The following is a 14,077-nucleotide window of genomic DNA, read 5'->3' as shown; positions in this document are numbered from 1 at the left end:
ACCCTCCTGTGTTAAGCTGGTTCGCTACCTTAGCTACTAAATCTACTTGCAGCTTCTCAATATCATCAAAGTTCAACTTTTCGATACCGCTCCAGTAACCAGGATTGTCGTCGCTAGAAATAGTACTTATAAGCGACTCCACTTCAGACATTTTAGCAGCCATTGTCATTACGTCAGAGAAACTTTAAGAGTATTACTTTTTTCTTTTACCAAAATACAGTATGGAATCTAAACACCCGAGCAGATGGATTTCCAATCAGCACACGTTACACTAAACGCTAGAAAACAGGGGGATTTCTTTACGCAGTTATCAGCACACCCGGTATTCGCGTATAGAAGCCGCGGTGCTGTGCTGAACTTAAACTCACAGCAATATCAGTTATTCTGTGCGATTGATTCTCATTTCATTCTTAACCGCCCACCCAGGGACGCCAGTAAATGTAGTGGTTTGATGGGTTTACTGAGACAATTATTAATTGTAGCAGTAATCACAAGGTTGTTCGTTGGGGCTTTTAGAAAATCAATCGTCAGAACAACTAACAACGCACACACACGGGTTCAATACACGAGATACATTTATTAATATAAACTGTGCACCAAACATATACTAGTCTGCCTGGATACGAGAGGCAGACCTTACTGTGAGGGTTATCAAGATACAAGGTATATAATCTCGAAGAGATGCAAACACAAAGAGATACACAACAGAGAATATATGTCAACATATATCGTTCGGTTACCAAATCGCTAATCAGTGTTATTACCCACTGTTACTCTAAACTCGGAAGTAAATACATTACTCATGAATTAAATTGATAACAACTTGTGTTGAGTTACAATTAAATTCTCGAGACGCAATGTAGAACATGGGGTTTACTTATCCACTGTGTTTGGATTTGGAATTTCCCGGCACGAACACCAAACCAGCTGACAGGCTCTGTTGCAGCCTCTGTTGCAGCGGTTGTCCAATGGGCGTTGTGTCGGCGTCCTCTGGCTACCGGCCAACCAGTCGAGGTGCAGCTCGGAGTAGGACGGGCGGAGGAATCTGACTGCGGCGCGCAGGGCAGTCGTTGCTCCGAGGGGATCTACCAGCAGTCCGGCTGGCTAGTAGAAAGTCTCTATGCACAGAGTGTGACCGCGAGTCCTCACAAGTCACTCTTTTGCCTGGGAAGAAACTGGTTCGTTCCCGGTCCAGCGCTGCTTCTGAATAAGCTATTCAGGTTGTCGACGAGGGTCCAACTGTAGGCTGCCGTTGATCAAGCGGAGCATTCACGTTGGTAGAATTCTGAGTACGTACGGGATCCTCGGCCTTGCGCTTAGGACAAAGTCCAAGTCCTTTTGCAGACAACAGCAGTTGTCACGTGATTGTCTCTGAGGATGCGCGAAAATGGCCAAGGAGAGCCCAGAACTGAGCTTGCACTCCCTTTTTGATCAAGACCCAGATGTGTGCTGATTGGTTGAGAGTTTGGCGGGCATTGGAGACCCACGTGGTATTACCAGTCCCTGATTGGTTGGTCAAGGTGAGATATAAGTCACTTAGTCTTGACACTCAGCAATGCAGTCCAGATGTCCATTCAGCACTCCCTAGACAGATAGGCGCCAGTAGATGACCATTGATCATGATGGCCAGACTTAGCTACTTGCATCCCCGTCTGGGAGCTTGCTTCTTATCAAAAGGAAAACATCTTAAATCAGCTTGCCTGAATTCTTTCTCTGTGGCTGCACCACAGAGATGGAGGGTGAGATGGGGCCTCCTTTAGGAGCATACCAACGCTTAATTCTGTCTTATTAACAAGCATTGCCACTACACCGGGCTCAGCAGTTCAGGAGTCGTATAGAAACCAATGCCCTCAGGCAGCGGACGTGGGGCGACCTGGATGCTAGGCGGGTCTCAGGACATCCGAACATCAATGCTGAGCGCAGGAGAGTAAGTGACCCGGAAATATATAGCCCCAGAGAGAGAGACACCGGAGAGCAAAGCACAGGAAACAAGGGATAGGACAGAGTTGGAGCGCCCTCTGGCTGCAGAGGGCGTGACAGTACCCCCCCTTCATGGGTGGCTCCTGACGCCCATACAAATAAGTGAGCTGCACACCACTGGGAGGAGGAAAAACAGCCCTAAACCATGATACTGCCACCACCATGTTTCACGGTTGGGATGAGGTTTTTATATCGGAATACAGTGTTTGGTTTTTGCCAAACATAACATTTCTCATTTAAGGCAAAAAAGTTCTATTTTCGATTCATCCGTCCACAGAACATTCTTCCAGTAGTCTTCTGGCTCATCCAGGTGGTCTTTAGCAAACTTTAAACGAGCAGCAATGTTCTTCTTGGAGAGTAGTGGCTTCCTCCTTGCTATCCTCCCATGCACACTATGCTTGTTCAGTGTTTGCCCGATGGTGGACTCATGAACACTGACATTGGCCAGTGCAAGAGAAGCCTGCAGATACTTAGATGTTACCCTGGGGTTCTTTGTGATCTCCCGGAATATTATACGCCTTGCTCTTGGAGTGATCTCCTGGAGAGAGTAACAATGGTGTTGAATTTTCTCCATTTGTACACTATCTGCCTGATAGTGGATTGGTAAAGACCCAAAGTCTTTAGAAATTGTTTTGTAACCTTTTCCAGTCTGACGAGCATCGACAACTCTTTTTCTGAGGTCCTCAGAAATCTCCTTTGATCGAGGCATGGTATACGTTCACAAACCTGTGTAGTGAAGACTCAGGTTTATGTTTTTTAAATAGGGCAGGGCCACCCAAACACACACCTGATTGTCATCCCATTGATTGACACTCCTAACTAAAATTATCCCTGAACTGATAATCCTAGAGGTTCACATACTTTTTCTGACAAAGACATTTAATTTTGGATAATTGTGATCAATAAATGAATGAAAAAGTACATCCTTTTGTGTGTTATTCTTTTTATTGTGTTCCTTCATTTATTTTTATGACTTAGATGATGATCTGATCACATTTAAGGTCAAATTTACGCAGAAATTCAGAAAATTCTAAAGGGTTTACAAACTTTCTAGCACCGTAAATGATTTGCTCATGTGAGAAAGCTCTAATATTTGGCCACAAGTTAGTACATTAATTTTATAAATAGATTTTTTTTTTTGTTGAGCTGTGTTCTCATTTACCTTTTTAAAGATCACATATACTATATGCTTAAATAACCATTCTACAAAATGGGTTGTAGAAATGGTGTTATTACTCTATAGTACACAAAAACAGATTTCTGAATGGACCTGTTCATTTACGGTGGCAGTTTAGGCAGAAAGTCTGAATTGTTGCTTCTTAAAAACCTCATTAGGAAGAAGACTCATGCTGTGTTTACTAAGCTCATAAAACATCAAAGACATACTTTTGTCTTTGAATTTTCAGGGACTTTCCAGGGATATTGAAATTATTGTATTAAAACATTGGTGAGAATTTGAAGGGAAACAGTTTGTTTTTATTTGTTCTTTAATCTAAATTTATACAATAGATGCTTGCAGTGTTCAAGATCATCTTGAACGTAGAAAATGTGTGGGTTTCTGTGACCACAGATCATTGGAACATTCTTGGAATTTCTGTTTTTGTTTTCCAGATGGTGTTCTGGAGCAAAACCAAGCAGATGGCTCACAGGTTCACACAAGCTAAAAAATGCTTTATGACTCTTGAAGACACCTTACTTGGGTTTATTATGGATGGACTGACTTGGTGTGGCAGTCAAGATGGCAATGGTATGACTTGAAAGCTAAGTAGTAATTTAAATCAAAATATTGTCTGCAATCAGTTTTACGGTGTTATGGACAAAATTAAGAAATGGGTAGTAGGAAAAATTACAAAGTGAAGAGCCTTATGATCAGTAGGAATACTAATTAAAAACTTCTCCCCAGACCTTTAGGAGTTAGTTAATTGTTAACTTCTACACAGTGTTCACTGTAAAAGAAATGTCTATAGATTATTCATCACTGAACAAAGTAGAACATCCCTGGAGGGGTGTGAAGTTGTGAGTGGTACTGTATAGAAGGGGTTAAAACAGGGAGCAGCGTCAGTGTGCTTAAAGAAACAAGGTTTTATATACCCCTGCACATACTCACCTCACCTTGTGTTTGCCACATCCTGTCCTCTTTCTGTCATATTTACTTTTTTCTGTCTCCCGTCACACCTTTAAAAAATCTCCAGAGCTGAAGTTGTCTTAACTCTGTTTTTCGGCATAGTTTTAAATTCCACTAGATCTTATGTTTACAGTACATGCACAGTCCAAAAGCATCTGGGAGATCAATTTTGTATGGAGATTGTGGTCTGTTACTCCCTGTACATCTTGGGTATTCAACAAAATGTGTTGTAATTCTAATAGATTGGTGATTAGCTTAGCTGGGAAGTAACCAGCTAATGTTACAATACATCTATCATTTTATAGAACTTGATTGTACCTGTGAACTTGATTCATTTTGTATACCATTCTTATATTTTTTTAATTTTCTGAAAAAAAGCAGAATGAAGCAAAAGAACAGTACACCACAATTTATTTCAGGATACACTGCTTGAAAAATACAAAATGCTTGTATTCAGAAAAAATAGATTTAAATTGTCTCTGTTCACAAACATTTTTAGCTAATTAAAACCAAACTTGGTAATTATCAGGCAGGGGTAAATACAATTGAAATATGCTAAAGTGATATGTCTCTTTAACCAAAGAGTGATTGTTTGACTTCTACATTATTTTAAAAAAATGGTTTTAAACGGATTAGATTGTAAGTTTGTACATTTGCAGGCATACTGTACAATTCTTTGTTGAATTGATTTAAGCAAAACTTGTGGAGAACCCTGCTGCTTCTGAAAACATAGTAATGAATTACTGTACATTCTCTCATCCTAGCGTTAATCCCCCATCAGCAGGGTCTGCTTGCTGTCAGAGGAGAACAAAGTAATGTAGCCAATTCATAGAGGGGGATTGTTAGGAGGCATGGGAAATTTGGCCAGGACGTGGGGGTTACACCCCTACTCTTTTCAAGAAACACCCTGGGATTTTTAATGACTACAGAGAGTCAGGACCTCAGTTTTACATCTCATCCAAAGGACAGCACTTGTTTACAGTATAGTGTCCCCATCACTATACTGGGGCATTAGGACCCACCTGGAACTCAGGGTGAGCACCTTCTGCTGGCCTCACTAACACCTCTTTCAGCAGCAACCTTAGTTTTTCCCCAGGAGGTCTCCCATCCAGGTACTGACCAGGCTCATACCTGCTTAGCTTCAGTGGGTTGCTAATTGTAAGTTGCAGGGTGACATGGCTGCTGGCCAATGAATTGCCATACATTATTAGGTCTAATTACAACAATTATTATTAATAATGTGTGATATCATTTACTGTAAGAACAGTTATATATTGAGTCTCTGCTTCTCTCTGATAGTTATTTTAAATTGAAACATAGCAGCCTTTCATAATAAAAAAGGGCATTTCTTCCCTGTTACACATTTTTGAAACAGGTATCCATTTATATAGTGTATACCTGTATATGTAACCAATATCTTACACGTAGAGCAGAATTTTTTGATTGGAACAGTGATAGTGTGGGGAGTTGTGTGTGTTGGCTGCAAGTAAAGGTTAATTCCATGCTGAAAATTAGAAAGGAGAAACACAATTTTGGCTATTGAACCTTCTTCAGGTGTGCACTATTTTAAAGGTAGTGTAGTTAATGTTGTTACACAGTTCAATACTGCATTTTTTCTAAGGCTGTTATTAGTGTCCTTGGCTTGAAGCAAACTACTAATTTTTATTAGTAGATTCTTCTTTCAAGTCTTTCAACTTGAAGGCTAAACAACACTTGATTTGAACTACAAATGACAATCAGACATCAGTGATTGCTATAAAAACAAAAATTCATATACATTCATCTTTATAGCTTCCATTCATTTTATAGAAGCAAGCAGGGGTTAATTCCATGTTGAAACATAAAAAAAGAAACAAAATTTCAGCAGTAGATTCTTCTTCATCCTTTTTAGAGTGGTATTACATTGTTTTTGCTCTATTACAGCTTGCACATTAACACAGGTTTCCACTCAACTCTTTAAACTGTTGATACCTAATGGGATTTACTACTAATATTGTGATTGTATTTCATAATATTTCATATGAAATTAGTGAAGATAGAAATCATTCTTACACATTATCTTATTTAAACAACTATCCTCCACCATCCATAATATTATGACCACATTGTTTTCCTGTAGCGCTTCCTAATAGTGCAACCTGTTTTGAAGATGCTTACAGTTCCTTTTTAAAATTCTAATGTGTTGTAGATACATACAGTTCTGGTTGTCCAAACTGGAATACATGTGAACAAAATCCTGTCAGATCATTTTGGAACAGAGCTTCAGCACACGTAAGTACAAATAGATATTTCACAAACAACAAATGTATAGAATACACATTGTCTTAAATTTTATGGTATATATTCTGTAAGTGAAGTATTTACATGAGTTATGAGTTAAAAAAAATCAATATAAAGAAAAAGAAATGAAAAAGATATTAGTGGCTTGTAATGTGTGTTAGTGCAGAGTTGAAAGGGATTTCTTAATATTTACTTCTTAAATGTACTTTGGAATGTTGGGAAATTTGGCAGGAATGTTTTAAATAGGGTGGGTCTTTGACTGTGTGCAGTGTATAAAGAAAAAACTGTAAGGAGTTCAGTAGCCAAAAGTGTCAGCACAGATCTGTTTTGATTAGGACCCTGTTGTAAGATAGGGCTGCTTGGGCAATAGGATCCTATGCAGGACTCACGACAAGAGAATGACACTAAGCAGATACGCTAGGCAAAAACGAAAACCAGGAGGCAGGTGAGTAGGTCGGCACACAGAGAGACAAGCAGGAAGCAACAATCCAAAAACACTAGGCAAAATCGAATCCAGGAAGCAGGCGAGAAGATCAGAACACGGAAGCACAAACGAGGAAGCAGCAATCCAAATCACAAGACGAAACCGAAAACCGGAGAGAAGCAAGAGGTAACCGCGCACTAGGGAGCTCGAAGAGAATCCGCAATAGGGAGCGGGGAAGTGAGGAAAAGGGAGAACTAAAATAGAGACGGGAGAGAAAGGTGATTGGCGTTTACTTGCGGCGTGAGCTTGTTTTACAGGGTGTGCGCGTGGGAATGCAAGAAGGAAGAGCGGCGCGAGTGGAATGCGTAACACCTGTGGTCCTAATTATTGTGCTGCTGTTCTGTTGCTGTATACAATTCCTATATATAATAGAAATCAATGGTAAAATTAGTATTGTAACAGTGTTTTATGTATACACGTACCGTAGCCATACTGCCACAATTACAATAAATACAATTCTGCACTCAGAAATACCCATGGGTGTTTTATGTTTATATGCAGGTTATTACTGGTGTATGAAATATTCCAGTCCCTAGCAATTTATGTCATTTTCTATTTTTAAATTGTAGTGTCTGAAAAAACACCCAAAGCTGAGCTTAATAAAACTGCTTAAAATTAATTTGGTTACCGACTCTTTAGAAGATGTGTTGATGCAATTGAAGTTCCCAAGCACAAAGTTTCATTACCCCAAAATTTGCCACAAATAAGCACTCTCAATGAAAAAAATTTTCACTTTCTGTTTAATGATGCTGGTAAATACTGTATATGCATGTGTGTGTAGTAAATACCACCATGAAAACAAATCATTCACACCATTTTGTAATCAACCCCCCTGTGCAAATTAGCTACTGTATGCTGCTGATTTATAGGTGCATATACTCCTGAGTGTGGAAATTCAAGAATCGAAGAGACGCAGACGTTTTAACATTTTATAATATCGCAATACAGTTAACCATGGTTTAAGGGGAATTTGGAAAGTCTGGAAACGGGCACTATGATGTGATGCAATGGTGGGAAGTTTCCATACTTCACCACTGCACACCAGTGAAGTATCTAAACACAATTTTAATATGACTCTGTGAATCTCTGTTTTAGTTGTTCAATTAAGTGATGTGTATTAATTGAAGTTGTCAACTAAGGATTTCGTAAGTGTCATATTTTAGATGTATAACATTCTGGTATTTAAGCCGATACAGTGGCTTCTTTCAAAAAAGGGCTTGGATTCTTGATTATTAGCTTCAGAATGGTCTGGAAGGGAGGAAGAGCATCCCTATTTTTATGCTACTTTGCAAAGTAGTGAAATAGTGAAGTAGTAAAATGTTTATATTCTTCTATTTTGCAGTTTGCAGAGTCGGCATGTGGCAATGTCACAGCAATGCTGAATGGCTCTATCGATAAACCTTTTAGTGTAAAAAGGTACGTAGACACTTGATAATTATTTTTTATGCCCTGGTATCACCAGTCAAACTTTGGGCCCCAACATGTATGGAATCCAACATTTGAAACTTTTATATAGAGAGTTAAACGCTGCATGTTTTAGAGAAATAGTTATTTATTTGTTATCCTTACTATGATTCATTTGTACTGATACCACTAATATTGAAAGTTTGTCCCACACATGGGACTTTTTAAATATTTTCTTGTCATTTAGTCGATGATAAAACAATCTGATTAAGATCAGATCTGGGGTTGGGTGCTTATATATAAAATGTTATTTAAACTTAATCAACCAATGTATGATTGACATGACTTCAAAGGTCTGTCTGAAGTATATTGCTGGTGATATTTAAATATGCTAATTACAAAATAAAGCTTTATGGGGAAAAGGGAAGAACAAAAAAGGAAAAAGGTGGCAGATTAAAAAAAATTAACCATGCGTCATGATCACACTACGTTATCTATGCAACAGAAGTGTAAAAGTGGTATTTTCGAATGAAAAACCAAAAGAGAGCAGTTTGAGACAGCAATCAAACTGACTAAAATATACTTTTTTGGACTGTAACTGACAGTGTCAGAGCATGAACCCTACATTAACTCTGGCTGAGCGCTTGCTCAGACACTCCGCACAGACCTCCTGTAGAGACTGTGGAGGACACAGTGAGACACAGACTCATGATGAGGAATTCACTTCACCTCAGTGGTCATTTCCAGCCACTACATAGCAGTGAAATTGAGTCAGATGATGTTTATTTAACTGACAAGACATTTTACTAAAAATATTATTGATGGACATGTAAAGTCATGTGTCATATCAGAAGGCAGTTTTAGGCCTTCCACCAGCGACATTAGCCAAGACAATGTTTTTTTCTGTCCAGAGGATTAATTTCAAATGAGTTAGAAGGTAGCTTTATATTATTATGGTGTGCTATTGTGTTGTTAGGAGAAGGGACCTTTAATTTATTTTTGCAATGGGGCCCATGATGGACTATCACTGCAACTGTTAACTATTATTAATGTGGTGTGAAGTTACAGTAGGTACTGTATCATGCCAGGGGAAAAGTAGAAACCTACACAAACCATTGAAGCTGGCAGGGAGGCTGTGTGTGGTTAGAGTGGCCTCTGCTGGTAAGAAGCAGAAAAATAGGAGTTAAGTATAAGTACTGCTTGCTTGTGAACTGGATCTGATAAGATTGTGAGCTTACTTCTAGCACTGTGGCAATCTCAGTGTCACAGGTTTGTACACCAGACAATTCACATATACCTCAACCAATCCACCAAGAAGGCAGCCTCTACAGCACTTCAAAGAACATTCAAACGACAGAGACAAACAACCTATAGATCTTAACTTATTAAGATATTAGATATTAACTAATCTTAACTTATTTCACCTGAACTTCATTTAGTCAGTGGCTGATTTTTTTTAATCAAAAAGACAATTCTAGTTGCTTCTGTAGTTCGCTGAGAGGGTGTTTTTCCAACACAGTGATGCCTGTTTGTGTTGGAAATGAGTGAATCTGTAGCAATTAAAATTGTTTGGCAAATATAGGAACCTTGGTTTTTGCTTGTTTATGACACCTACTTGCCCCTGATCTTTACATATCTCTTTGATAAATCATCTCTATTATCCCCTTCTCTGTGTCTATCTAAAACTAGGTGTTTCTCCATTACTAACCTGAAAGACTATTCTTTTTATTTGTAATACAAGGTTTGCTCTTTTGTTAGAGCTTTACACTGGTTCTCAACATTAAATATTGATTTATGTATAGACTCTTTGGTATTTAAAAAGTACACATTTCTGTTTGTACTGGAATGTTTTTTATGGAATTGAAACTTTGGTACAAAATGATCTGCCTAGAAAAACAATAAACAGGTTTAGGATCAATATATACATAATTTCACAAGGGACAAGAACATCCTAGAATTAGATGCTTTGTGAAAGTTTGGAATACTAAGTGAGAACTCTTTGGAACTGTTTGTGTTATATAATTTCTGTAATGATGGTGCTTAGGAAAAGCTGTGTGAGATTGACTTGTCATCATTATCCCTCCAAAACTTCTGTTAATAACTCCATTTTAGTAAAGTAATTTGAAATCTACAGTAAGAGGAGCGAGACTCTGTCCCTTTTATTTCATACTGTATGATATTTTTATATAACTGAGCAAAAGATAGCATGTATTTTAATATTTTATAATGATTATGATTTATAATACTTGTTGCAAATACCTTTATGTAAAATAATGACATGCAGGAATAAATACAGGAATTAGAATTATACCATTTCTAGTATGTATTTTGCCTACAAATATTTTTCTTGGTAATTGGATCACAGGGCAACTGTACAAAATATTAAACCTTTTGTATTTTAATTTTCAGTTTTCTCAATAGTGGTTCCATTGATTGTATTTATAGTATTATTCGATTTGTCAGTTCTTTATGTCTGTTTTTTGTATGTTTTTTTTCCAACAGTATATTTGGCAGCGTCGAAATCAATGAGTTAAACCTCAAGAAGAAAATAAAATACATGAATGTTGTACTGATTGGCAGGGAAGATTACCCGTAAGTAGTATAAACCTCTGTGTTTTGAATAGGTTCTACATGAAAGAGTCAAGGTAAAATGGAAAACATTTGGAGTAAAATCTAGAGTATTAGAGTAGGCATGCAGAATATTACTGCTAAATGGATTACTGTAGAGAATAATAATTGGGGAGAAAATATGTATACTATTATATTTAGTATAATAAAATAATTACATTTCTTTTGTTTTAAGTAATGTTGATTTCTGAAGAAAACAGCATGGTTCTACAGTATTGCAAAGTAATACTGCACATTATAGTAGGTCTTACATGAAACAATGTGTTGTACAAAGATTTAGAGGACAGGTTACTTAAGTGAACTTCATCTTGAAATATAGGTTTTCTTATTGTTTTTTTTTTCTGAAGGATGTCCTGTAAGAATGATTCTTTACAAGAATTAGAAAAGACTTTGAACACTGAATTCAAGTATACCTGTACAACAGTTCAGCTGTAAGTACTCGTTACTTTGTTATATCGTTTAATTTGAACATCTTACAAAACAAATGGCCCATTTGATTCTTTCAAGAAATTCTAACAATTTTTCTCATCTATCAGGTCAACAATCCTGAAGTGTTTGGAAGATCCCCAGAAACCATGTGGTCCTTGCTGGGAATAAAACATTTGCAGTCAAAAATGTGAATATTCAGAGACTCATCTGGTAAAGTCTTTTAAGTGGCCTTACAACCCACAGATGGTTGGTTCAAATCCAGACTGCGCCAGAAGTGCCAGTTTCATTCCAGCTAGTTGGAAACCTGCGAATGTGAATGTTGCGAATTAAAGCTACTTATTTTCATCTGCTGTGCTTATACACAACCCATTTCAAGCAGTTCATCTCACAATACAATTTTATACATGATTTCTGTACATGCTAAGTGGGCTCTTCAATTGGACGGAATTTTGTCAGCATAAAACAAAGTCAGAAATACTGACCTTGTAGGAGTAGGGCTTCTCTTTCTCTTACTTTAGGATTTTTATTTGCTTATATTGTTTATTCCCCTGTACATTTCTGACTTTACATTACATTTTAAGTTACATTTAAGCCAATTCAATTATAAAAAGTATTAAATCATTTATCATAAAGTATGGCATATATACTGTATATAACATCAGTATTAATTTCTTAATACTGTACGTATCAAGGGTTATAATTAATGATTTTATCACAACTGTTTTCTTAGAGGGTTTTTTAGACTGGTATAGACATTTTTTAATATATATTTGACATAAAAATTGACAAATGGTAGAATTATTTTTCCACTCTTTTTATACTGCTCTTTGCCCTTTGTGTACTGAAAGAAGATTTAGTATACGTTAGGGCATCTCTGGAGAATAACCAGAAGTATTAGTGATCCCATTTTATAAATTTTGAATGACTGTTGCACACAAACAGTGGAATATGATTGTAATATCCACGGGTTTACTTGCAGTTATGAATTCAAGAAATAACTTCCTTCTTCATAATTTACAGATAACCAATTTCAAACAACATGACATTTTTTGCCTGTTTGATTTTGGGGTAAATGGTCTTTGCTCATTTATATTTTTTGAAGTAGAAGTGGAAGACAAAGCTGGTGTTTTTGACAGATAAATGATCAAAAGAAAAATGATCTGTCATGTATACATACTGTACATACATGGGGTGGTGTGGTGGTCTGTGGCTAAGGATCTGCTCCTGTGGCTGGAAGATTGCTGGTTCGTATCCCACGGCTGGCAAAGGAATCCTACTCCGTTGGACCCCTGAGCAAGCATCATACAAGTACCATCCCTGTCATACTGTACATCATTCCAGGGAATGTTGAATTTAACTAAATCTGTTCTTAGTTACTGCTCTAATCATTGTAATCTTTACTTCAGTTTTAGTTGTGAGAAATGTTTTTTTTCCCCAACTTTGTTTGTTATACTGTGTTTAATAAATGCAAAAAAATGCGGGGAAGGATTTTTTAAAATGGGCTGCAACAAATGTAGTTTTTTCACTTGTGAAACTGTACATCTTAAGCAAGCAAGGGACTTACTGTAAACCAGTTTATGGTTATTAGTATTTCTTTTAAAACAACATAAAATAATAATAATAATAATGGCCTATAATTATTAATATTTTTACAGTACACTAGGATAAATAGAAAAAATAAAAAGGAAATGTTCCAAATGTTCATCGCTGTCATGGGAATGTCTAACATCAGGATTGAATGGTGAACAAAGTACAGAATTTTTCTCAAGGGTTTAAGTCGGGGGTGTCCAAGCCTCATCATGTGCCCGTTACTTTTCTAGCTTTAAAACACTTGAGGAAGATGGGAGAAGTTGTTGAAGTGGTCCTGTTAAGCCCATAACCAGCTTGTTAAGAGCTGATTTGGAATGAAAACCCACAGAAACACCAGTGTACAACCATTATTATACTGTACACTCCTACTTTAATGGGAATCTATTATCAAACCTTATTTTTTCATCTATAAAATATGACAAGGCTATATTTCCATGTGGTTAAAAGCTTGTGTTGCCTTACTAATGCCACCAACCCTGTACTTAAAGTGCATTCACTTTAAAACAAAACTTATCTAGGCTGTCACCCCTTCATCTGAAATGCAAACTTGTTTCTATTTTTATTTAATTGGATAATTATTTATAAAACAATTCTCTAGGTTAGCATGTGGCTCTTGGTTGCTTTTGTCACTATGGAAAAGCAGCGTGACACTAGGTGTCCTGAAAGAGTATTTTTCCTGAGTACTGTATGCAATTTACCAGAGAAAGGAAATGGAAGCATATCCAAAAATAAGAGAATTATGATTTTTTCAGACTCAGGATATGGCAGCACGGGTTTAGCTTCACCCTAGTTAAACTAATCTTGGTTTTTAGAATATTTGTTCACATTTAAATGTTAAGTAATTATTATTGCTACATATGTATATAATTGTTGCATAAAGCTAAATAGAATTGACAATTTATCAGTTTTGTTCTGCTTTTAATTTAATAATGAGCAGTAAAATAATTATAAATAATATACACAATTTGACAATTTTCTTTTAGTTTTTATGTTTTCCAGCCTATGTAGTCTCATCACTATCAGTGTTATGGAACTCAAGCTCTTAATGACAGGACTCAGTAGAGTGTTCACTCAAAGTTTCATTCTTGCTTGACCTTACAGTAATTTGCCACTAGGTGGCTCTGAAGCACCCCTGGGGACATGGAATGAAAGGTGAG

At 37.0% G+C, this 14,077-nt stretch overlaps 1 protein-coding gene across 1 annotated transcript in view; it reads left to right on the top strand.

Annotated features, from left to right (window-relative positions):
* Positions 1-13,032, top strand: part of LOC148840813 (ADP-ribosyl cyclase/cyclic ADP-ribose hydrolase 1-like) — a 29,035-nt gene extending 16,003 nt beyond the window's left edge. The window contains exons 3-8 of the mRNA XM_088923582.1: positions 3,592-3,727; positions 6,294-6,376; positions 8,212-8,285; positions 10,776-10,865; positions 11,249-11,332; positions 11,438-13,032. Of these exons, the coding sequence (XP_088779708.1) occupies positions 3,592-3,727; positions 6,294-6,376; positions 8,212-8,285; positions 10,776-10,865; positions 11,249-11,332; positions 11,438-11,498 (528 nt within the window). The 3' untranslated portion in view covers positions 11,499-13,032. The remainder of the gene's footprint in view (positions 1-3,591; positions 3,728-6,293; positions 6,377-8,211; positions 8,286-10,775; positions 10,866-11,248; positions 11,333-11,437) is intronic.
* Positions 13,033-14,077: the final 1,045 nt, after the last annotated feature.

This window comes from Atractosteus spatula, chromosome 1 (assembly GCF_055471065.1).
Source record: "Atractosteus spatula isolate fAtrSpa1 chromosome 1, fAtrSpa1.hap1, whole genome shotgun sequence".
Taxonomy (NCBI): Eukaryota; Metazoa; Chordata; class Actinopteri; order Semionotiformes; family Lepisosteidae; genus Atractosteus; species Atractosteus spatula.
This window is presented reverse-complemented; position numbering and strand designations above follow the sequence as displayed.